Here is a 24,923-nt window from a genome sequence, read left to right as displayed (position 1 = left end):
GCTGTGAGCCCCATGTGGGACAGGAACTGTATCCAAACTGATTTCCTTGTATCCACCCCAGCACTTAGTACAGTGCCTGGCGCATAGTAAGTGCTTAACAAATAACACAGTTATCATTATTATTATGAATACCATTGATGATGATGATTGCATGAATCACAGTCCATATGCATACAACACAAATGTCACCTGTCTGCAGAAGTGAATTGTACATGCCTGGCTGAAAGTAAATGAGTGGAACCTGCAGAGGCATGAACAGAAATTGTTGACCCCAAAATTGTGCAAATTAGAGGAAATAGGAGACTTTCATTTGATAAATCAATCGTATTTATCGAGCACTTACTGCTTTCATTGCACTTGGCTGAAACCTTGTGGTAGGAAAATACTGAACCACCAGATCGAGCTCATTCATTCATTCAATCATATTTATTGAGCGCTTACTGTGTGCAGAGCACTGTACTAAGTGCTTGGAAAGCAAAATTCAGCAACAAAGACAATTCCTGCCCATACCGGGCTTACAGTCTAGAAGTGGGGAGAGCTAAAAGTAGAATATTAATGAGCGTAGTTCCAGGGAAAACAGTGGGGAATCGAGGAATCTCTTGGGTTTCACATTAGAAAGAACTTACATTGGAAGTAGATGGTGGACAAGGCAGCATGTCGTATCAAATAGAACACGGAGCTGGGAGTCCAAAGGTCCTGGGTTCTAATCCCGGCTCCGCCGCTTGTCTGCTGTATGACCTTGGGCAAGTCACTTCACTTCTCTGGGCCTCAGTTACCTCAACTGTAAAATGGGGATTGAGACTGTGAGCCCCACGTGGGACAGGGACTGTGTCCAACCCGATTTGCTTATATCCATCCCAGCGCTTAGTACACATAGCTAAGCGCTTATCAAATACCATTATTATTAAATACCATAATTATTACTACTACTGTTATTAGTTAGAAGCCTCACTATGTGGAGAACTGTGGGAGACTTGAGGTCCCAGGAATTCAGATGGTAATTTTTCTTTTTTAAATTAGCATAGTTCCAAATTGATCAGCCTTACTGTTTCCTCCCCTCTGAGCTACTTGTCGAAGGACTAAAACAGAATTTTCAGGAAGTGCTTTCTGCAGAGGGAAGTTGACACAGCTGTGCTTTCCAAGCTAAGGGGAAGACCATCTGTTCCGGGACGGCAAATCTGCCTCCAGTTTCATGGAGGGTATATACCCCATCCATGACTCTAGCTGTGAAAGCTAATTGTATGAAATAAAAGCGTCTTCACCTTACTGCCCCCTGATGGGACAAACGATTGCAATTGGAACTGGTTTTGTTCGAATGGCTTAATAGGTTTCAAAGATCCGTTCCCGAACACTAATGGGAAAACTTTTTTAAGGCAAGTCCCAATTGTAGGTGTTTCTGCATGGCAGTGTAATAAAATGAAATAAAGAAACCTAAAGACCCAAAGTACAAATATCTGCTAACACTATTGAGTGGGTCGAGCGCTTAATACAGTGTGCAGCACCCAGTAAGCGTTCAATATGTACGATTGAATATGAAAACAGGTAGAAAAAGCAAGATTACACCTATGGCCTTTTCAGGAAGTTCATCTGGGGTTCATCATTTTGGTGGCCACAACCTCTTTGTGGCCACATTTTAAAAAATGTGGGTAGAAAGGGATTTGGATCCAGATCCAGTGAGCTCCAGTCACTTTGTCAGGAGGATTTACTGAGCACCTCCACACTGTACTAAGCACCATCATATAGACTAACTAGGTTCTTGGAGAATTCCTGGCCCAAAGACAGTCAGTTGTATTTATTGAGCGCTTTCTGTGTGCACAGCACCGTACTAAACTCTTGGAAGGGTATGTTACAACAGTAAACGGACACATCCCCTGCCCGCAATGAGCTTACAGTTTGGGCAACACAGTATGTATGGGCACCAGGAAGGCAGAACTTTACGTAGCTCGGTGAAGCATAAAAAATATTCAGTATGGTGTCTTTTTAATATATGGTATTTATTAATTGCTAACTGTTTGCCAGGCACACTACTAAATATTGCGGTAGATATGAACTAACAGGTTGGACACAGTCCATGTCCCACGTGGGGCTTCCAGTCTTAATCCCCATTTTAATCCCCAAGGTCACGCAGCAGCAAGTGGTAGCACCAGGATTAGAAGCCAGAAGAAATGCCAGGTTCCTTTTTGAATCCAACGGTCGATCCTTTATGAATGTGTGCTGTCCAACAGGACAACCGGACCAAGTTATCCAAGTAGTTGTCAAAGCATCCTGGTTATTTTGGTGGTACAGATGCCAAATTGGTCTGAGAGGATAATGCACCGGTGCTAGACTGTAAATCAATCAATCGTATTTATTGAGCGCTTACTATGTGCAGAGCACTGTACTAAGCGCTTGGGAAGTACAAATTGGCATCACATAGAGACAGTCCCTACCCGATAGTGTAAACTCACTCTGGGCACAGAACATGTCTGCCAACTCTGTTATACTGTATTCTTTCCCAAGTTTTGAGTACAGTGCACTGCTCACAGTCAGTGCTCTATAAATATGAATGACTGGTTGATTGATTGCCACAGGGAACTAGAGCCCACAGTAGGGAATGATAGTAATAATAATATTTGTGTTATTTGTTAGGTGCTTATTATGTGCTGGCACTGTACTAAGCCCTGAGGTAGATAAACAAAAATCAGGTTGGATACAGTCCCTGTCCCACATAGGGCTCACAATCTAAATCCCCATTATACAGATGAGGAAACTGAGGAAGTTAAGTGACTGCCCTAGGTCACACAGCAGATAAGCACATCATCTGACTCTAAGGCCCATGGTCTTTCCACAAGTCCAGACAGTCTTGTCCCGGTATCAGTGTTTTCAGCCACATTCATCCCTCATTGTCATCTTACCATCATCAGCATGGTCATCTTCCACTACATGTGGTATATATTCAAATTTGTTATTACTCGCAGTGAGGTCCTATCCACAGCCACATGTGTGGCTGAAAGGACCAATGAAGAATAGACCCAACTTAGAGGCTTATGATACTAGTAAGTTTGTTCCACATTGGGTCTGTCTGCTTTTGAAATCTGGAATTTTTCTGTCATTTATTTTAATCTCCGTCTCTCCAGGTAGACTGTAAACTCCTTGTGGGAAGGTAGCACCTCTGTCGATTCTATTGTATTGTCCTTTCTCAAGCACATAGTCCAGTGCTCTGCACACAGTAAGCACTCAATTAGTGCCTATGATTGATTGATGGTGCTGTTTTCCGAGCCTGTCTTCATCACATTTATTAGGGCTGGGCTTTGCTTCCATGCTGGAGAATCGATCGTTTTTCAAGTTGTTGCTTTTGGTAGCCTTGCCTTGCCATTTGATGTTGAGTAGGTGACGCTGACAAAAGTCCTTCAGGAGCAGAAAGTGTCTTCTTTAGTAAGGTCAGGTGTTCTTGTCTTATGGAAATGGACCCCCACTTCAGCTTTGTTTCTTAGATTCTGAGCCCCCCATCCCTTTGCACCTTATCAAAACATTTGCCACCTGCCTTCTTCCCTCCCTGACTGCTATCTTTAACTGTCAGCTTTCCAATGGCTTCTTCCCCACCGTTTCAAACATGCTCATATCTCACCTATCCTAAAAAACCCTCCCTGGACCCCACAATTCCCTCCAGTTATTACCCCATCTCCCTTCTACCATTCCGCTCCAAAATCCTTGAGTGAGTTGCCTACCCGTGCTGTCCAAAGTTCCTCGCCTCCAATTTTCTCCTTGACCCCCTCCAGTCAGGTTTCCATCCCCTTCACTCCACAGAAACCGTCACAAATGATCTCCTCCTTTCCAAATTCAATGGCCTCAAATTCCATCCTAATCCTCTTCGACCTCACAGCTGTCTTTGATGCCGTCGGCCACCCCCTTCTGAAAACATTATCCAACCTTGACTTCACTGACACTGTCCTCCTGACTCTTCTCCTGCCTCTCGAGTTGCTCATTCTCAGCCTCTTTCACGGGCCCTTCCTCTGCCTCCCCCCCCACAATGTGGGGTCCTCCACAGTTCAGTTCTGGGTCCCCTTCTTTTCTTCATCTATACCCCCTCCCTTGGAGAAATTATTCACTTCCATGGCTTCAACTACCATTTCTATGAGGATGATTTCTTGTCTTCCAAACAACATGGTCAAGTGGATAGAGCACAGACAGGGGAGTCAGATGGTCATGGGTTCTAATTCCAGCTCCACCACTTGTCTGCTGTGTGACCTTGGGCAAGTCACTTCACTTCTCTGGGCCTCAGTTCCCTCCCCTGAAAATTGGGGATTAAGACTGTGAGCCCTTTGTGGGACAGGGACTATGTCCAAGCCAATTATCTTGTATCTACACCAGCACTTAGAACAGTACCTGGCACATAGTAAGTGCTTAACAAATACCGGAATTATGATTCATTCATTCATTCAATCATATTTATTGAGCACTCACTGTGTGTAGAGCACTGTACTAAGCGTTTGGGAAGTACAAGTAGGCAACATATAGAGACAGTCCCTACCCAACAATGGGCTGACAGTCTAGAAGATTATTACCACTTGGATGTCACGCTATTGCCTCAAACTTAAAACAGAACTCTTCAACTCCCCTCCCAAACCCTGTCCTCCCCATGACTTTCCCATCACTGTAGAGAGCACCACCATCCTACCTGTCTCACAAGCCCATAACCCTGGTTTTATCCTCGACTCCTGTCACACAACTCACATATTCAGTCTATCACTAAATCCTATCCGTTCAACCTCCACATCATTGCTAAGTTCCACACTTTCCTCTCCTCCAAACTGCTACCACATGAATCCAATCACTTATCCTATCCTACCTTGATTACTGTATCAACCTCCTTGCTGACCTCCCTGCCTCCTTTCTCCTATCTCTCCAGTCTATACTTCAGCCTGCTGCCTGCATCAGTTTTCTGCAAAATCATTCAGGCCATGTTTCACCGCTCCTCAGAAACCTCCAATGGTTCCCCATCCACCTAGGCTGAAGCCTGTTTTTGGGTAGGGACCATCTCTATATGTTGCCGACTTGTACTTCCCAAGCGCTTAGTACAGTGCTCTGCACACAGTAAGCGCTCAATAAATACAATTGAATCCACCTCCACATCAAACAGAAATGCTTTACTGTCGGCTTTAAAGCACTCGATCACCCTTCCTCCTACTACCTAACCTCACAACTCTCCTTTTACAACCCAGCCCACACACTTCACTCCTCTGATGCCAACCTACTCACCGTACCTCAGTTTCATCTATCTCGCCACTGACCTCTCACCCACGTCCTGCCTCTAGCCTGGTATGCATTCCCTTTTCACATCCGACAGACAATTACTGTCCCCACCTTCAAAGTCTTATTTAATAATAATAATAATAAGGATGGTAGTAAGCGCTTTTCAGTTTGTCCCATGTGGAGCTCACAGTCTTAATCCCCATTTTACAGATGAGGGAACTGAAAAGCAGAGAAGTTAAGTGACTTGCCCAAAGTCATACAGCTTGTAAGTGGTGGAGCCGACATTAGGACCCATGACCTCTGACTCCCAAACCCATGCTGTTTCCACTAAGTCACGCTGCTTCTCTAAAGGCGCATCTCCTCCAAGAGGCCATCCCTGATTAAGCCTTCATTTTCTCTTTTCTCACTTCCTTTTGCATCACCCTGACTTTCTCCCTTTATTTACCAACTGCCCCCTCCCCCAATCCCACAGCACTTGTATATATATTCGTAATTTACCTATAATAATGTCTGTCTCTCCCTCTGGACTGTAAGCTCATTGTGGGCAGGAAGTATTTCTTTCATATTGTTGTGTTATCATCTCCAAAGTGCTTAGTACAGTGCTCTGCACACAGGAAGTGCTCAGTAAATACAATTGATTGATGGATGGATTGACTATGTCTAGGTCCCACCTTTACATTCTTTACCAGCATTTAGTACAGTGTTCTATTCACAGTAAGCGCCTGAGAAATAATATTATTACCACCAGGTCTAGACCTTCAACTTGGTAGGGAGTTAATTTTAATCTCCCACTGTCACAGCACTCTGCTTTAAACTTCCTGCACACACACACACACACACACACACACACACACACACATGCAGACATGCTGCTATATGTTCTCATGAATTGAGTAAACACTTAGTGCACTACTAGAAAAATAAAAATAATCATCTAATTATCTTCCTCTAATAGGTTTGGGCTGGATCATTTGATCTTTCTGTGGCAACGTCTCAGGGCTATCTACTCTTCCATTTTCCTTTCTTGTCCTAAGGCTTTATGAAAAACAGCTTGTCCCCAAATAAAATGATCCAGATGGCCAATTCTTCACATTCCATTTTATTCTGTGGCGACAACATGCCTTTGTTTCCCAAGGCTCAGTCTACTCATCCTACCACATATTGTGTTCGGTGGCATTGCGATATTTTAGAGAAAAAGATATTTCCAACTCCCAAAAGTAGTTGAATTTTCTTCAGACAACTTCTTCCCCTGTTTTCCCCTTATAGTTTGCAATTACAGTGGATACATTATAGAATCAGAGTGGAAAGGAATCGTTTCTAGACGAGAGTGGAAGTTGTTCTCAAATAGTAAGCTTCTTGTGGGAAGGGGTGGTGTCTAAAATTAAAACTGCTTTATATTGTCTCCCATGTGCTTAGTAGAATGCGTGTACTTGGTAAGCGCTCAATAAATATGATTTACTGATTGTTGACAAAATTTCCCTATTCATTTAATGGGCAAAGTTGATATCTAAAGGTTTTTCTCACTAGAAAAATTACAAGCCCCCTTACCATTTCTGGTCCATCTGATGTGACTCGAAAGATCACACACTTTTTTTATATTTGCTCTACTAGAAAGATAAACCATAAATAGGCCATACCATCTGAGCATACTCCAGAATTCTTCTCCTGAAACAAAGTGAAAATCCACCCTTATGAATAAATTACAATTCTGCCCTGTAACCTAATTGCTCAGAATTAAAAATATGGAAATAACGTCCCCTCAAGATTCATTTAAAGATTCCCAGTGTCTATACCTTTGGCTAATTAAAACAATATTGCTTTCTGAACAGTAATTTACTGCACATGTTTGCCACTGGATGTTTACTCAATTTATTTAAAGAGAATGGAATTGGCAGTCAGCTGCGTTAAATGAGGAATCTGCCTATGTATATTTGAATTTAGGAATGTGGGGGTGCTTTTTGGCTGCACTATAGAATGTTTGAAGGTCAGCGCCTGAACAGGAAACTCAGGGAAATTCTGTGAAATAGTCAATCATGCAAGTTGAGAAAGAAAATATCTTTTTTCCAGACTGTACGTATTTGCCAATCTTTATCAAATCCCTAAAATCGAGCTTTTTTGTTTTTTACAAGTTTATTTGAATTTCTAACATTATACTGAAGCCAGGTCATAACAGATGGTCTGATATGTAAATAGCACTGAAACAGGTGCTTTTAACTTCTGGACTGACTTTCAAAAATTTGCACTTCTGCATTTGCACTCTTCTTTGATTAAACAACGAAGGAGTCTTCGAAGTTGGGTAATGAAATGGCCTGAACTGTAATGATTGTAATTTGCCTATTTTAGCACTGTGTCCAAGAAAAAATTAAGATCCATTTGAGCCTGCTCAATTAATCATCCTCATGAATGAAATTGTCTCAACATTTTAACCCCCAAATCCATCTTTTTCTTTTCTTTTTTTAAAACTGGTACTTGTTAAGGACTTACTATGTGCCAGGTATGCTAAGGTAGATTCAAGAACATAAGGTTGGACACAGTTCCTGTCCCACAGGGGCTCGCAGTCTGAGTGAGTAGGATTTAATCCCCAAATCCCCATTTCACAGATGAGGGAACTGAGGCACAGAGAAGTTAAGTAACAGTGCTAGGTTAAATTGATCAGTGAAATAAATATTTTTGCCAAATCATAAGGCCAGACAAAGAATAGACACGTTGAAACCATTTGTACAGAAAGATCTGAAACACTATAATTGTACCCTTAAAATTATAAATTGTAAATTTAAATGATCATGAGCAGCATAACTTAGTGGAAAGAGCATGGGCTTCATTCATTCAGTCATATTTATTGAGCGCTTACTGTGTGCAGAGCACTGTACTAAGTGCTTGGAAAATACAATTCAGCAACAGATGATGGGCTTGGGAGTTCAGAGGTCATGGGTTCTAATCCCAGCTCCACCTCTTGTATGCTGTGTGACCTTGGGCCAGTCACTTAACTTCTCTGTGCCTCAGTTACCTCATCTGTAAAATGGGGATTGAGACTGTGAGCCCCAAGTGGGACTACCTGATTAACTTATATTTACCCCAGTGCTTGGAACAAGGTAAGCGCTTAACAAATGCCATTATTATTATTAACACAAATTCATGATTATGTTTGTGATCGTAAGGCATTCATAATGATATATTAATCTTGTCTCATGTTTGATTTAATATCTAATTTAATGTTGCTTGTGTCGTGAGCCCCCAGCTCGTACCAACCAGGACCTTGCTGGACCAGGGGAGCCTCAGTGTGACACGTAGTAGAAGTCAAATCACACCTCTGATCACCAAGGTTATTGTGCAAAGCTTTTTACTTAGTTTTACCAGCATACAAGAGAGTGACACATTCACTCACTCACTCACTCCACTCCACCAAAGGTCCAATACCAATCTGTGGTCAATGGAGCTGGTTCTGCCAGTGCTTCTTCTTTCTGCTTCCAAGTGCCGCTGCCTTCTGCTACTTCTGAGTGCTGCTCTCCTGGTGCTCCTGCCTGCTCTCAGAGTGCTTCCGTTATGCTTCTGTGTGCTTCTGCCCCTCTTTGTGCCTCCGTGCTGCCTCCAGATGCCCTCTTGCAATTCAAAACGAGCGCCATTTATCTGCCTTAGACGTCGCAGCTGTGGCTCCACGTGGCAGTCATTCATTCATTCATTCATTCAATCGTATTCATTGAGCGCTTACAGTGTGCAGAGCACCGTACTCAACGCTTGGAAAGTACAATTCAGATTGTCATTGATTGGTCCAGGCCTGTTACTGGGTAGAGCAGGGAGAGAAAGCCCCTCCTTCCTCCATGCTCCACCCGCACAGCCCCTCAATCACCTGCCTCAGGTAGAGCCCATCAGTAGCTTCACCAGTCTCTTCTTTCTTGTTGTTTGCAGGATCACAAACAGTCACTAGAAAGGCAGCTCAGGCTTAGTGGCAAGAGCACGGGCTTGGGAATCAGAGGACATGGGTTCTAATTCCGCTCTGCCACTTGTCTGCTGTGTGCTGCTGCTGTGTGACCATGGGCAAGTCACTTCACTTCTCTGTGCCTGTTACCTCATCGGTAAAATGGGGACTGTGAGCCCCACATGGGACAACCTGATTACCTTGTATCTACCCCAGCGCTTAGAACAATGCTTGGCACATAGTAAGCGCTTAACAAATGCCATCATCGTCATCATCTTCATCACAGCTTTGTACAGAAAGATCTGAAACACTGTAATTGTACCCTTAAAATTATAAATTGTAAATTTAAATGATCATGAGTAGCATAACTTAGTGGAAAGAGCATGGGCTCTGTCAGAGTTAGTTTCAGGCCAGAGGCAATGGTTGGCCTTGAGGATAGATGCAATCGCAGTACAGTGAGTAGGTTGTCATTAGAGGAGCACAGTTTGTGGGTTGGCTTGTAGTAGGAAATCTGGGAGGTAAGGTAGGAGGGGGCAAGGTGATTGAGTGTTCTAAAGCCTAAAATGAGGTGTTTAAGTTCAATTTGCAGGTAGATGGGCAACCTTGGAGGTTCTTGCAGAGTGTGGAAACATGGAGTGAATGGGTTTTGTGGAGAAATGATCCAGGCAGCAGTGTGAAATATGGACTGAAGTGGGGAGAGACAGGTGGTAGAGATGTTAGCCAGGAGGCTGATGTCAAGGAGGGATAGGGTAAGTGCGCGGCTTAACATGGCAGTAGTTTGTGGGGAGAGGAAAGTGTGGATTTTAGAGTTGTTTGGAAGGTAGAACTGATAGGATTTGGTGACAGATTGAATAGTTGAATGAGAGATAATTCAAGGATAATGCCTAGGTTAGGGGCTTGTGAGACAGAGAGGATGGTGATACTGTCTTTTGTTATGGGAAAGTCACCCGGAGGACAGAGTTTGGGTGGGAAGATATGGAATTCTGTTTTGGACATTGTTGAGATTGAGGTGTCAGTGAGACATCCAAGTAGAGATGTTCCTGAAGGCAAGAGGAAATGCAAGACTGCAGAGAAGGGGGGAGATCAGAATTGGAGATGTAGTTTGGAAATCATCCAATGGTAGTTGATTTCCTTCTTGCCAAATCCAACGGCCTCTACTCCATCCTAATCCTCCCCAACCTCTAGGCGGCCTTCGACGCTGTTGATCATCCCCTTCTCCTGGAAACATTATCACTACTTGGCTTCACTGACACCATCCTCTTCTGGTTCTCCTCCTATTTCTCTGGCTGCTCATTCTCAGTCTCTTTTGCAGGCTCCTTCTCTGCCTCCTACCCCCTAACTGTGGGGGTCCCTCAAGGCTTAGTTCTGGGTCCTCTTCTATTCTTCATGTGCCCCCATTCTCTTGGAGAACTCACTTGCTCCCATGGCTTCAACTACCATCTCTATGCAGATGATTCCCAAATCTATACCTCCAGTCAGAGAGGTTAGGAGGAGAACCAGGCAAGGACAGTTTCAGGGAAGCCGAAGTTGGATAAAATTTCAAGGAGAAGGGAGTGATTCAGGTTGAAAATGGTAGTCAGAAAGGGAAGAAGGAAGGAAGCAAGTGTTCTGTTTGATAAAATGTGAAGGGATATGATTCAAGGCCCAGGTGGAGGGGGTAGATTTTCAGAAAAAGTGGTACATCTCTTCTTAAAATACTGGTAGGAAAGATGGGAGAATCGATGAAGGGGCAAGAGGAGTATGCGGAATTATACTTATTACTGCTCCCATCTGCAATTCATTTTCATGCTTGTCTTCCCCTCTTGCCTAGATCACAAGCTCCTAACATGCAACAATCAGGCCTATTACTATTGTACTGTGCCAAGCATTTAGTGTACTGTTCTGCACACAGTAGGAACTCAATACATACTATTGATTAATTCAATTCCTGTGGTTGAGAACAGTAAGAGGGATCACTAACATTATAAATCAGCTTCCTGAAAGGGATTAAGGGAGATCATTTTCTATCAACTTTCTACTATCTCCTAGCTCACTGTGGGTTCGGAACATCTTATGTGATTTTGTATAGAAGAGCCCACAATGACTCTGTAGAAGATTGATCCAAAATCAATTTGTGGGTCAACCATTGTTAACTATATTAGTCAACTTTACAGTGGTAATTATGTTGGAGAGGTTTCCAAACTCTTGGAGCTAATACCTCAATCAAAGCCATCAGTTTGCTTTAAGTTAATGTTCCGTGAAAAAGGAATACATGTAATTACAGTTGAGAGACATGACACAAATTTTGACATTTTACACTCTAAACATGCAGGAGTGTGAAAGAGTTTTACTAAGTGACTTCTATTTGCCCTCAATATTTGGGCCCAACTTCTATCGACCTCCAGGAGCAATTTCATAATAATTATAGCCAAAAGACATTAGAGCGCAAAGAGTCTTGCCACTCTTCCATTGTTAATCGCAATATGCATTCTCTGCATTTCCTTGTTAGCTAATTTTCATAAAGGTGAAATCAGCATCAGTGATAAAATTCATGAAGTAGAAAATGGAGCATCTTCAAAAGACTTCTATATTTTATGGCAAGTACTGTTGCTATTCTGTAATTAAGGCCATAGCTGGTATTACAGTCTTTATCTTGTCTCTTTGATGGCATTCGGCAAAGAAAGCAGTCTTTTCATAATAATAGAAGGCATCCATTTAACGTGAACCAGCAGTCTGGAGTACCTACTTATTAAAGGCAATAAGACTCTGAACAGGTATAGTTTAGCCTCGGTTATGAAGAGAGGAAAGGTGACAAATTACTGAACCACTCAATACTAATCTGAGGTCATTGCAAAATAGTTTTGTTCCAAAATCTCCAACATATGGTCTCTTACTTTTTTTTCTCTTTTCCTCTCTCTCTCTCTTTTCCTCCGGCAATTAGTTTTCCCTCTTAACCAGAAGTTTCTGGGTTTGGCAGATTTTTGGTCTAATCTGTTAAGATTTCCTGTTGAGCTTCAGGTTTTCCTTGGGAACTCAGGTTTTGGGGCAGAAACATCCTTATAAACTATGCCTCGTGAAACTTGGAGGTATTAAATTCTAGTGAGGCTGTGGGAGTTTACATTCAGTTCTGAATCCCTCATTAACAGAGAGATAAAGACAAGCTAGAGGGTACTCAGGAAAGATGAAATAAGAAGATAATATGGCTGGAGGGATTGATTTGCAAGCAAAGATAAATGAAAATAGATTTGTGTAACTTGAATAAGCAACAAGCAAGGGAAATGGTAACTGTCAGTGAATAAAAGATAAAAGTTTAGAAGAAAAAAATGGGTAGTGCAAAGGTTTCATTCATTCATTGTCATATTTATTGAGCGCTTACTATGTGCAGAGCACTGTACTAAGCGCTTGGGAAGTACAAGTCGGCAACATATGGAGACGGTCCCTACCCAACAATGGGCTCACAGTCAAAGAAATTTAGGAATTAAAATGGTAATAAAAATTCTCTCAGAGAAAAGAACTGAATTGCAAGGTTCTCTCATAGAAGCTAGTGAAATGGTTATATCTTCATTGATTTTTTAAACTTGATGGGACAAAACACAATGAGAGTTATTATAAGGAGCAATTTAGCATTTTCCAGGAAGTGGTTTAAATGATTAAAATCTTTCTTCTCCATTTCTCTGTGAACTGATAGATCTCTTTGAATTTGCCTCGTAAGCCAAAAAAATGTTTGGAATTTCAAGATACTTAAAAAACTAAATTCATGAGAAGCAGTGTGTCCTAGTGGAAAGAGCATGAGTCTGGAAGTCAGAGGATCTGGGTTCTGACCCTAGCTCAGTCAGTTGCCTGCTGTATGTCCTTAGGCAAATCACTTAACATCTCTGTGCCTCAGTTTGCTCATCTGTAAAATGGGGATTTAATACAGTCCTCCCTCCTACTTAGACTGTGAGCCCCATATGGGACAGGGTCTATGTCTAACCACATTAATCTGTATCTACCCTAATGATTAGAACAGTACTTGACACCTAGTAAGCCCTTAATAAATATCATTATTATTATTGTTATTATAATCATCACTGTTATTATTATTATTAAGGACTTTGCAGTGGTTTTCCACCCCTCAATTCCATGATGAAATATAGCATCTATCTTTAGATAGAGAGATCTATTGACATATATCTATACTCCTTGTCAGTATGTATCCCCTCATTATAATTTGTGGCTTTTTCAATCACTAAGCTATTTATTTTGTTAAATTAACAGAAAGAGGGTTTCTGTTCCTTTGAAACTGGTGAGTTGAAATAAAATGTGGTTGTAGCATAGCTGTAACCATTGAAAAAAAATTGAAAACAAACCTATTAGAACCCAGGTCCTCATGCCTGGGCCCAGGCTCTTTCGACTAGGCCAGGGTGCTTCTGGTGGATTTTTGCTTTCTCATACTAACAGCACCTTTCTCTTCTCTGTGTGACCCAGTGCTTTTGGATGCCCGTATTCAGACGTTAACTTGAAAAAGGAGGCAACACTTCATGACCGTCTCGGAGAAAGAGCCCAGGCAAATTCAGTTCCAGATGCTCCGCCCTCAAAACATAAAGACCTCTGTAACCTGAACATTAACGGGAGACACAAGAAGACAGCCAGCCAGCCCAGGTAAGAAACGTGCATGTGTGAGGCTCATGGTAACAGCTCTGACAGTTGTAGTGGGACAACTTTTGCTTCATTCATTTCACAAAGGTTCGAAGATGATTGGTGAAAGTCTTTCACCCAGTTTTTCTCCAACCAGTGCCAGGCACTGGGGCTCAGACTCTTAATCCCCATTTTACAGATGAGATGACTGAGGCACAAAGAAATGAAGTGACTTGCCCCAGGTCTAACAGCAGACAAATAGTGGAGTGCCATTAGCGCCCAGACTGAGCCCCCTTTTTCCTCCCCTCCTCCCCATCCCCCCCCGCCCTACCTCCTTCCCCTCCCCACAGCACCTGCATATATGTTTGTACAGATTTATCACTCTGTTTATTTTACTTGTACATATTTACTGTTGTTTTTATTTTGTTAATGATGTGCATCTAGCTTATTTCTATTTGTTCGTCGCCTTGACACCTGTCCACATGTTTTGTTTTGTTGTCTGTCTCCCCCTTCTAGACTGTGTGCCCGTTGTTAGGTAGGGACCGTCTCTATATGTTGCCAACTTGTACTTCCCAAGCGCTTAGTAGAGTGCTCTGTACACAGTAAGCACTCAATAAATACAAATGAATGAATGAATGAACGAACCCAGGCGCTTCTGACTGCCAGGCTCCGCTGCTTCTCCCCATATCTCCCCATTCCTCAAAAACCTCCAGTGTTTGCCTATTCATCTCCACTTCAAACAGAAATTTTTCACATTGGTCTTTAAGACACTCAGTCTGCTCTCTCCCTCCAACTTTACCTTGCTGATCTCCAACTGCAACCCAGCTTGCGCAGTCTGCTTCTCTAACACCACCCTATTCTTTGTACCTCTGTCTGGTGTATCATGCCCCTGCCCTTTGCTCATGTCCACCCCTTGTGTGGAATTTCCTGTCCCTTCAGTATCCGCCAGTCCACCACTCTACCCACATTCAAAATCCCCCTAAAATCACATCTCCAAGAGGCCTTCTCTTATCTGCCCTCCCATCTGTATTGATTCTGCACATTGCTGTGTTCCCAATAAGCACTTCAATACTCACCCCAGCCTCACAGTATTTATGTAAGTAGTCTTATGGTCTTCTCTTTCCCTTCTCAATAATCAATTTGGATGGTTATCTCCCCGCTAAACTTTAAGCTTCTTGTGGGCAGGGATTGTGTCTATAAATTCTCTTGCATTGTACTCTCCCAAACATTTAGTGCAGTGTTCTGAACACAGTAAGTGCTGAATTGATACAGGGGTCATGTCTATCAACTCTGTTGCATTGTACTTGCCAAGCACTTAGTGCAGTGCTCTGTACATAATAAGCACTCAGTAAATACCATGGATTGATTGGTTCAGGACACCATTTTTTAACTCAGAGTCAAATGGAATTCAGGGGGCTTAGAGAGCTTACAGACCTGACTTTTGTAGTAGTGGAATTTGAATCACTGTTACAATGCAGTTGAAGTTTACATGGAGAATTTGGAAGGTTTGCTTTCTCTTTTTTCACTGACATTTTTATTTATCACATGATAGACTCATGTTTATAAAAGACATTGCTTTCAGTTTTACAAATTATTCCTCTCGCTAACCCCAGGAAGATGAACTTCCCTCTGTTTCTGTATTATGTTATCTCTTTTTTATGGTATTTGTTAAGTTCTTACTATGTGCCAGGCACTCTTCTAAGCAGCACCAGGTTGGACACAGCCTGTACCCTCCATGGGGCTCACAGTTTTAATCTCCATTTTTCAGATGAGGTGACTGAGGCCCAGCACAGTTAAGTGACTTTCCCAAGGTCACAAAGCAGACGAGTGGCAGAGCCGGGATTAGAACCCAGGCCCTTTTGCTGTATCCACTAGGGCATGCTGTGGATGAATCTGCATTTTTCAATTTATCATTTGTTATCCACCCACTCCCCTTCATAGAAATCATTCAGGATCTAGTTGTTCTTCAGTGTTTTTTCACACCCACACTGTTTACAAGTTTTGGAGAGCTCCCACACCCCTAACATCTTTGCTATTTGCTCGTATAGACACATCCTTATTTTCTTCCTTTTCCTTCTTTATTTTTCAAAAGAACAGGACTTTCTGTATTGGCTCCACGAATACCTTGGAATCTGCATTTGTGGGAACATGGTGTCCGACAAGCATTTCTGCGGCTTGAGGTTCTAGAATAGTTTTGGACCGTGAGGCAGTGATTGGGGAGACTATTGGCACAAGCCCCCCTGGGGCTTTCCAGGAGAAGCCAGGACTTTTCTGGTCCAGAAGGAGCCTCAGTGACACATAGAGAGTCAGACCACACCACCAAGATTACCATTGAAAGGTTCTTTATTGAGTTTTACCAACGTGCAAGGGAGTGATGCATACATACTCTCACTCACTCCACTCCACCAATGGTGCAGTACCAGTCTGCTGGTCAAGGGAGCCCATTCTGCCGATTCCGCGGCGGAAGGTTGGGAGAAGTTCCTGGTGGCATGGACCGCTGAGGCTGCAAGCTGCCACTGCTGCTTCCCCCAAAACACTGCTTCCTCTCTGCTTCCAAGTACTTCTGCCTTCTGCTGCTTTTGTGTCAAAGCTGTTTTCCTCCTTGCTTCTCTCCGCGTGCTTCATCGCAGTTCAAAATGCCCGCCTTTTATCTGCTTTAGGCGTCGCAGCTGTGGCTTAGGGATAGGGATAGGCTCTGGGATATTGTTAGGGTTAGGGATAGAAAAGGCTATCCCTCCGTGTGCCACCCCCACAGGCTGGCAACCACCTATCCTCGAGTAGAGCCCAACAATGCCTTCCCCAGCCTCTTCCTTATTGTTGTTCATGGGATTGCAATAACTAATAAGGCAGCTTCTTGTGGTCTCACCACAACCATGAGTTCCAGCAACTCATGAACCATGAATTCCAGCAACACTTGGAAAGGCAGTCAGTTATATTTTTTGAGTGCTTACTATGTGCAAAACACTGTACTTAGCACTTGAGCGAGTACAGGCTGCTTAGAGAAGCAGCTTGACCTAGTGGGAAGAGCATGGGCTTGGGAGTCAGATATCGTGGTTCTAATCCTGGCTCCGCCACTTCATTCATTCATTCAATCGTATTTATTGAGCACTTACTGTGTGCAGAGCACTGTACTAAGCACTTAGGAAGTACAAGTTGGCAACATATAGAGACGGTCCCTATGCTACAACGGGCTTACAGTCTAGAAGGAGGAGACAGACAACGAGCTGTGTGACCTTGGGCAAGCCACTTAACTTCTCTTGTCTCAGCTACCACATCTGTAAAATGAGGATTAAGACTGTGTGCCCCACGTCGGACAACCTGATTACCTTGTTTCTACCCCAGTGCTTAGAACAGTGCTTGGCACATAGTAAGCACTTAACAAATACCATAGTTATTATTATTATAATACAACAATAAACAGATAGATTCCCAGCCCACAAGGAGCTTACAGTGGTTCCATCTTCCCCTCCTCTACCACCCTCTTCTCACAGCTCTGGTGCAAGTCGGTCTATCAATTATATTTACTAAGAGCTTCCTGTGTGCAGAGCACTGAACTGAGAACTTGGAAGAGGACAATACAGTACACAGAATTGGTAGACACAATAGTGAATATCGCTCCAGTATTGCAATTGACTTCATACTGCTCATTCCCTCCAAATTCGCCGGATTTACCAAGGATAAGCTGTGCCGATCATTGGCCCTTTCATTCTGAAAAGCCAGTCAATTTCTCCTTCCCTTCAAGTCACCTCAAGATTTTCCTTCTTAGAGTGAAAAAGCAGAAGGAGCAAACAAAGCCCTGGGCAGAAAAGGGATTGTGATCCTATCCCGGAAAAGAGATTTGGTTTTGTTTGATCAGTTCCTTGCCTCTGCTTCCTTTATGATCCCAGAACAGTCTGTTTTTCTGTTGTACGTCCCTGTTGTTACCTTAGTATTGCAAGAGACATAATGTAAATCTATGATGAGCATGATACTTGCAAATCAAAAGACAAGGGATAGGCTGTTCAAATGATATTGGAGTAGAAAATCAATAGCAGCTTCATTGTTGTCTTGTTCCAAAAAGCTGTTTGCCAAACAAAGAACCTTGTTTGCACTCTCCCAAGGGTCGATATGGTACTCTGCACACAACAGAGAAACAGCATGGCCTAATGGAAAGAGCACAGGCCTGAATGTCAGAGGATCTGGGTTCTAAACATGACTCCACTACCTACCTGTTGTGTGACTTGGGGCAAGTCACATAATTTCTCAGTGCCTCAGGCACCTCGTCTGCAAAGTGGTGATTCAACACATGCTCTGTTGTATTCACTTCAGAATTTAGTACAGTGCTTGGCATATAGTAAGTCCTTAAAAATACCACAGTTGTTATTGTTATGATGAATAATATTGTGAATAGGAAGTGCTCGATTAAGTCCACTGTTTGACAGCATAGTCAGCGTGGTTTAGTGGAATGAACTCGGGCTCCGCCACTTATCAGCTGTGTGACTTTGGGCAAGTCATTTCACTTCTCTGGGCCTCAGTCACCTCATCTGTAAAATGGGGATTCGGACTGTGAGCCCCACGTGGGACAACCTGATCATCTTGTATGTACCCCAGTGCTTAGAACAGTGCCTGGCACATAGTAAGTGCTAAACAAATACCAAAAAAAAGGTCAAACTGAGGTCCTGCAGAATTATTGTATTTCTGCTCTCCTAATAATAATAATAATAATGAAGGCATTTATTAAGCGCCTACTATGTGCAAAACACTGTTCTAAGCGCTGAGGAAGTTACAAGGTGATCAGGTTGTCCCACGGGGGGCTCACAGTCTTAATCCCCATTTTACAGATGAGGTAACTGAGGCACAGAAAAGTTAAGTGAGTTGCCCAAAGTCACACAGCTGACAAGTGGCAGAGCTGGGATTTGAACCCATGACCTCTGACTCCAAAGCCCGTGCTCTTTCCACTGAGCCACGCTGCTTAATGACTGCATGACCTGGACTAACATTGGGTTTTAATGTTCCAGAAGTCCTGATATGACTGCCTCCATTTCCTTCTCCCCATTTATAGTTTTACATTATGAGCCCCTTGAGGGTCAGGGACCATGCCTACTTCTCTCCTGTGTATTCTCCCCCAGTGTTTAGTGCAGTGCTCTGCACACAGTAAAAGCATTATGAGTACTATTACTACAAATTCTAACTACTGCTACTAATCATAATAATTATGGTATTTGTTAAGCGCTTACTAGTGCCAAGCACTTTTCTAAGCACTGGGTTAGATTCAAGGTAATCAGGTTGTCCCCTGGGGGACTCAGTCTTAATCCCCATTTCACAGATGAGGTAACGGGGGCACGAAGAAGTTATTTGCCCAAGGTCACACAGCAGACAAGTGGAACTAGGATTAGAACACACAGCCCGTGACTCCGACACCCGTGTTCATCCATTGTCGTATTTATTGAGTGCTTACCGTCTTACCTCCTTCCCTTCCCCACAGCACCTGTATATATGTATATATGTTTGTACATATTTATTACTTTATTTATTTATTTATTTAACTTGTACATATCTATTCTATGTATTTTATTTTGTTAATATGTTTGGTTTTGTTCTCTGTCTCCCCCTTCTAGACTGTGAGCCCACTGTTGGGTAGGGACCGTCTCTATATGTTGCCAACTTGTACTTCCTAAGTGCTTAGTCCAGTGCTCTGCACACAGTAAGCGCTCAATAAATACGATTGATTGATTGTAGAGCACTGTAGTAAGTGCTTGGGAAGTACAAGTCGTCAACATATAGAAACGGTCCCTACCCAACAACAGGCTCACAGTCTAGAAGTTCTTGCCACTACTCTCTTACTACAACTACTACTACCACCACCAAGCACTTAGTACAGTGCTGTGCACACAGTAAGCGCTCAATAAGTGTGATTGAATTGAATTGGATTACTACTACGACTACTACTACTACAATGCTCTGCAGAAAGTAAACACTCACTAAGTAGCATTGATTGATTGACAAGAGCAATTGCCAGTGTGTCCTCTCTTCTGTTGAAGACAGAAGGCCTCATACATTCCGAAGTTCATTGGACAAATGAGGCCCTCAGAACTGAGGGGGCAGGGGTGAAGCTAGAAAGAGCATCAGGCCAGCCCATCGTAATAATAATTGTGGTATTTGCTAAGTGCTTACTACATACCAGGGACTGCATGAAGCGCTGGGGTAGACACATCAAAATCAGGTTGGACACAGTCCCTGTCCCACACAGGGCTCACAGTCTTAATCGCCATTTTACAGATGAGGGAACTGAGGCCCAGAGAAGTGAAGTGACTTGGCCAAGGTCACACAGCAGCCACGTGGTGGAGCCGGATTAGAACCCAGGTCCTTCAGACTCCCAAGCCTGAGCTCTATCCACTAGGCCACACTCCTTCCTTGTAGGGTGATGGGGCCAGTCACACACCAAAGTCCGCATCCCTGGTTCAGGCTTCTCCTGCTAGGGCAGCAGTGCCACCTGAAAAGCCAACAGGGCAGCAGCCAGGTGCCCAAGCGGCCCAAGCGCTTAGTACAGTGCTCTGCACATAGTAAGCGCTCAGTAAATACGATTGATGATGATGATGATGATGATGAAGATGATGAGGGGACCAGCTCCTCAGTCCGTCGGGCATCCAGCCTCACGGGCATCCTGCACAGCCGCCTGAAGGCCAGGTGAATGTGGAGACACACACCCCTGGGCCCCAGACCTTTTCTCACCCGGAGCCTCGGAGCCAAACCTCGGAACACACTAATTTAAAGGTGAATTGAGAAATTTACCCCCTTGATTTTTACAGGCCGAGGAGACTAACAGACAGTCAGTCAGTCCGTCAATCGTATTTAGTGAGCACTTACTGTATTCAGAGCACTGTACTAAGCACTTGGGAGAGTACAATAAAATAGATACATTCCCAGTCTAGAGGGGGAGACAAACATAAATATGAATAAATACATTGTGGATAAATAATCAATCAATCAATCGTATTTATTGAGCGCTTACTGTGTGCAGAGCACTGTACTAAGTGCTTGGGAAGTACAAGTTGGCAACATATAGAGACGGTCCCTACCCAACAGTGGGCTCACAGTCTAGAAAGGGAAGGCAGAGAACAAAACCAAACATATTAACAAAATAAAATAAATAGAATAGATATGTACAAGTAAAATAAATAAATAGAGTAATAAATATGTACAAGCATATATACATATATACAGGTGCTGTGGGGAAGGGAAGGAGGTAAGACGGGGGGATGGAGAGGGGGACAAGGCAATAACAATAATAATACTTGTGGTATCTGTTAAGCGCTTAGTACAGTGCTCTGCACACAGCAAGCACTCAATAAATATGAATGTAACGAGCACTGTTCTAAGGTATGTGCTGTGGCAGATACAGGCTAATCCGGTCAGCTACCTTTCCTATTCCATATGGGGCTCATACTCTAAGGGACAAAGGCGTAGAGGTATTTGATCCCCTGTTTTATAGATGAGGAAAGTGAAGCAAAAAAAAATTCAGTGACTTGCCCAAGGTCATGGAGTAGACAAATGGCAGAGCCAGAATTAGCACCCAGGTCCCCTGACTCTCAGGCCTCTGTGCTTTCCACGAGGCCTCTCCCTCCTGCTTAATCAATCAATCAGTCATACTTATTGGGCTCTTAACCGTGTGCAGAGGGCTATACTAAGCACTTGGAAAGCATAACAGAGTGGGTAGGTGCAGTCCCTGCTCACAAGAAGCTTACAGTCCATGGAGGGACAGGATTTAAAGTAGATTAGAGAAAAGGGAAGTAGTAGAGTATAAAAATATTATTATTATTATCATTATTCATTCAGTCAGTCGTATTTATTAAGTGCTTACTGTGTGCAGAGCACTGTACTAAGCACTTGGGAAGTACAAGTTGACAACATATAGAGACGATCCCAACCTAACAACAGGCTCACAGTCTAGAAGATTATGGTATTTGTTAAGCGTTTACTATGTTCTAAGCACTGTTCTAAGCGCTGGAGTAGATACAAGATAATGAGGTTGTCCCACCTGGGGCTCACAATCTTAATCCCCATTTTACAGATGAGGGAACTGAGGCACAGAGACATTAAGTGACTTGCCCAAAGTCACACAGCTGACAAGTGGAGGAGCTGGGATTAGAACCCCCATCCTCTGACTCCCAAGCCTGGGCTCTTGCCACTAAGCCACTAAGAATATTTACCAAAGTACTGTGAGGCTGGGGTAAGTGTCAAAGACCTTAAGAGTTACTGCGACAAGTTTGTAGTCGATGAAGAAGGGAGGATGGATAGGGAAAATAAAGGCCTTTCTCTGGGAAGGGCTCTTGGAGGAGATGTGATTTTAGGAGGGTTTTGAAAGTGAGGAGAGTGATGGTCTGTCAGATATGAAGCGGGGAGGGAGTTCCAGGCCAGGAGGAGGATGTGGGCAAGGGGTCAACGGTGGGACAGACATACACCTATGTACATATCTGTAATTTATTTATTTGCATTAATGTCTGTCTCCCCCTCTAGACTGTAAGCTCCTTGTGGTCAGGGACCTTGTCTACCAACTCTGTTATATTGTGTTCTCCCATGCGTCTTTACAGTGCCCTGGCCACATTAATCACTCAATAAATATGATTGATTAATTGATTGATTGCAGAGCACTGTTGAGAGGAGGCAGGAATGGATGGTATTGCTGTAATGGATAGGAAAGTTGAAGAGGGGCTTGGAGGAGAAAGGAACTGTAGAGGAGCAGGGGAGATGGTTTCACAGTGACCGACCAAGTACACGGCCAGGTCATTAGGGGAGAAGAGATGCGGGGTGGGGTGGGGGTCGGCGGAGGCGGGAATGTGTAGGGTTTGAGTAGAGAATTTAAAGATGAAATGGCTGTCATGGACAGTGAGCATGGGAATTAATACAGATGGAGAAGTACCATTGCCATTGGGTGAGAAGGCAGAATCAAATTAGGTGAGGATGAATTGGTGATGAACAGTTCCCTGTGGGCAGGGATGGTGTCTACCTACTTTCGTGGCTTAGTGGAGAGCACAGGCCTGGGAGTCAGAAGGTCATGGGTTCTAATCTCGGCTCTGCCACATGTCTGCTGTGTGACCTTGGAGAAGTCACTTCATTTCTCTGGGCTTCAGTTACCTCATCTGTAAAATGAGGATGTCCAACCTGCTCAACAGGTATCTACCCCAGGGTTTAGAACAGTGTTTGGCACGTAGTAAGTGCTTAACAATTACCATAATCATTGTTATTGTTATTATCCCTAACCTAGTTCTGAGTCAGCTATGTTATTAGGACCACTAGTACTGCTGTGTAATGGACCAGAATAGGAGTCAAAGCTGATGAGATGGCAAAGTAGCCGGAATTCATTAAGTGCACATGCACTCTTCCAAAGTCCAGGAAATATCGTATTCCCAAGGCTGTGGTTGTCAACTGTAAAAAAAGCACTATAGGAAAACAATTTCCTGAGCGGATTTTCTTAAAATATTTTGTCATTCAAGGTGGAATCTGTTAATTTCAATTTTGGCCTGGGTCTTTGGTAATTAAATTTGATGGAACAATCTGTGCTCAAACTGCCCATGGTTCCATCCCTAAATGAGATAGTGACATTTCTGTGGCGCTGAAAGGAAACAAACCTCTGCCATTAGGAATAAAGCATAGGTTTGCTTGTTTTCCCTCTTCACACTCACCTGGCTTTGAAGAGGCGATCTGTCACAAAGCACTGCAGAACAGTATGAGAAGGTAATCCAGCAGTTTTGTTGAGCTTTATTCTTCTCATCTTAAGCATAAATATCTTATTAGGAAGCACTCTCCCCCCTTTAAACTAGGAATTAAGTTAGTCAAATTTTCACAACATCTTAAGCTTGGATCTTTTTTCTGCCAAACCTGGGTAAAATAATGTCTGGAAAATATATTTTGAAGAATGTTTATATCGGGAAACAGGCAACTGGGACCCCGTAGTTTCGCACTGAAGCCCCAGGTTGCCAACTCTGGTTTCAGATTACTAGAAGGGAGGAAAAAAAGAAGATTTTGGAAAGTTTCATTAGCTTAAACCCCAAGAGCATAATTTGTAAAATAAAGACTCTGATGATTTCGATATTTTAAAACCTTTTCTGTCACCCCTATGCTTATAAAATCAGATTCCTAACAGTATCAAAAACGTGATCTCTAAGGAGCACAATGGCATCCCATCATTTGTGCAAATGTAAAATCATTCAAGCCTTAAAAATGAAAAAATAGATATGAGGCCAGGAAAAGAGAACACAATGTTACTGCTGGGTTCCTTGTGCCAGGAAATTTCGTCTTCTTTTAGAAAAATAAATGTGATTTGTTCTTTTCAGCACATATATTCTTCTCCCCCATTATCATCATCATCAACATCATTACCAAGCATAATAGCCCATCTTGAGTTTGTGGCTTTGTGCTGAGACCTTGATTACAGAATGAACTTGAGTTGCAAGGAAAATCATGTTTGTATTCAGTTGAAAATATTTACTAACATTGTAATTATAAGAAGAAATGTATTTCTCCACGTCAAGAGTTTACCCTATCTGACAGAGAACCAAAAATTTGCTCTGCTCTACGGATGGGCCAGTTGGAGGAGAGGTATCGGTGATATTCTTTAGGAGAAATTTGAATTAAATAGCCAACCTCTTAAAGACCCATGGTCTTACTTTTTGGGGGTGGGCGGGGGGATCACTACACTTTTCAGGAGCAGCACAACTTAGTTGTGGGGTTCTGTATAGGGTTCCTAGCTTTCCTTTACCCCCAGTTTCCTCATTTCATTTCCAGCACACTGTGCGCAGTGCTAGTCTCGGTTTTCTGGCAACCCCAAAATAAGGCAGATTGTATTAGGGTTGCTACCTACAGATGATGGTGATGATGATGATGATGGTGATGATAACGATAATGCTGTATGTTAAATTTTTCCTACAAGGCCAAACCTTGTCCAAGAACTGGGATAATTACAACATTGGATTGTGTCAGATTGGATAGAGTCCCACTCGCACCCGGGACTCATTCCCTAGAAGGTAGAACGAATATTTTAGCCCCATTTTATAGGTGAGAAAGCTGAGGCAAAGAGACGGGAAGTGACCTACCCAAGTCACACAGCAGGCAAATGGACGGGCAGGGGTTAGAACCCAGGTCTCCTGAGTCCCAGTCCTGTGCTTTTTTCAAATAGAAGGATAATGCCACATCCCCCAAC

At 43.0% G+C, this 24,923-nt stretch overlaps 1 protein-coding gene across 1 annotated transcript in view; it reads left to right on the top strand.

Annotated features, from left to right (window-relative positions):
• Positions 1-24,923, top strand: part of L3MBTL4 (L3MBTL histone methyl-lysine binding protein 4) — a 412,230-nt gene that overhangs the window by 228,397 nt on the left and 158,910 nt on the right. Inside the window, exon 14 of the mRNA XM_038747457.1 lies at positions 13,595-13,768. Within this exon, the coding sequence (XP_038603385.1) occupies positions 13,595-13,768 (174 nt within the window). The remainder of the gene's footprint in view (positions 1-13,594; positions 13,769-24,923) is intronic.

Source organism: Tachyglossus aculeatus, chromosome 5, assembly GCF_015852505.1.
Source record: "Tachyglossus aculeatus isolate mTacAcu1 chromosome 5, mTacAcu1.pri, whole genome shotgun sequence".
Taxonomy (NCBI): Eukaryota; Metazoa; Chordata; class Mammalia; order Monotremata; family Tachyglossidae; genus Tachyglossus; species Tachyglossus aculeatus.
Note: the sequence above shows the minus strand (reverse complement) of the source record. Positions and strands in the feature narration are given on the sequence as shown.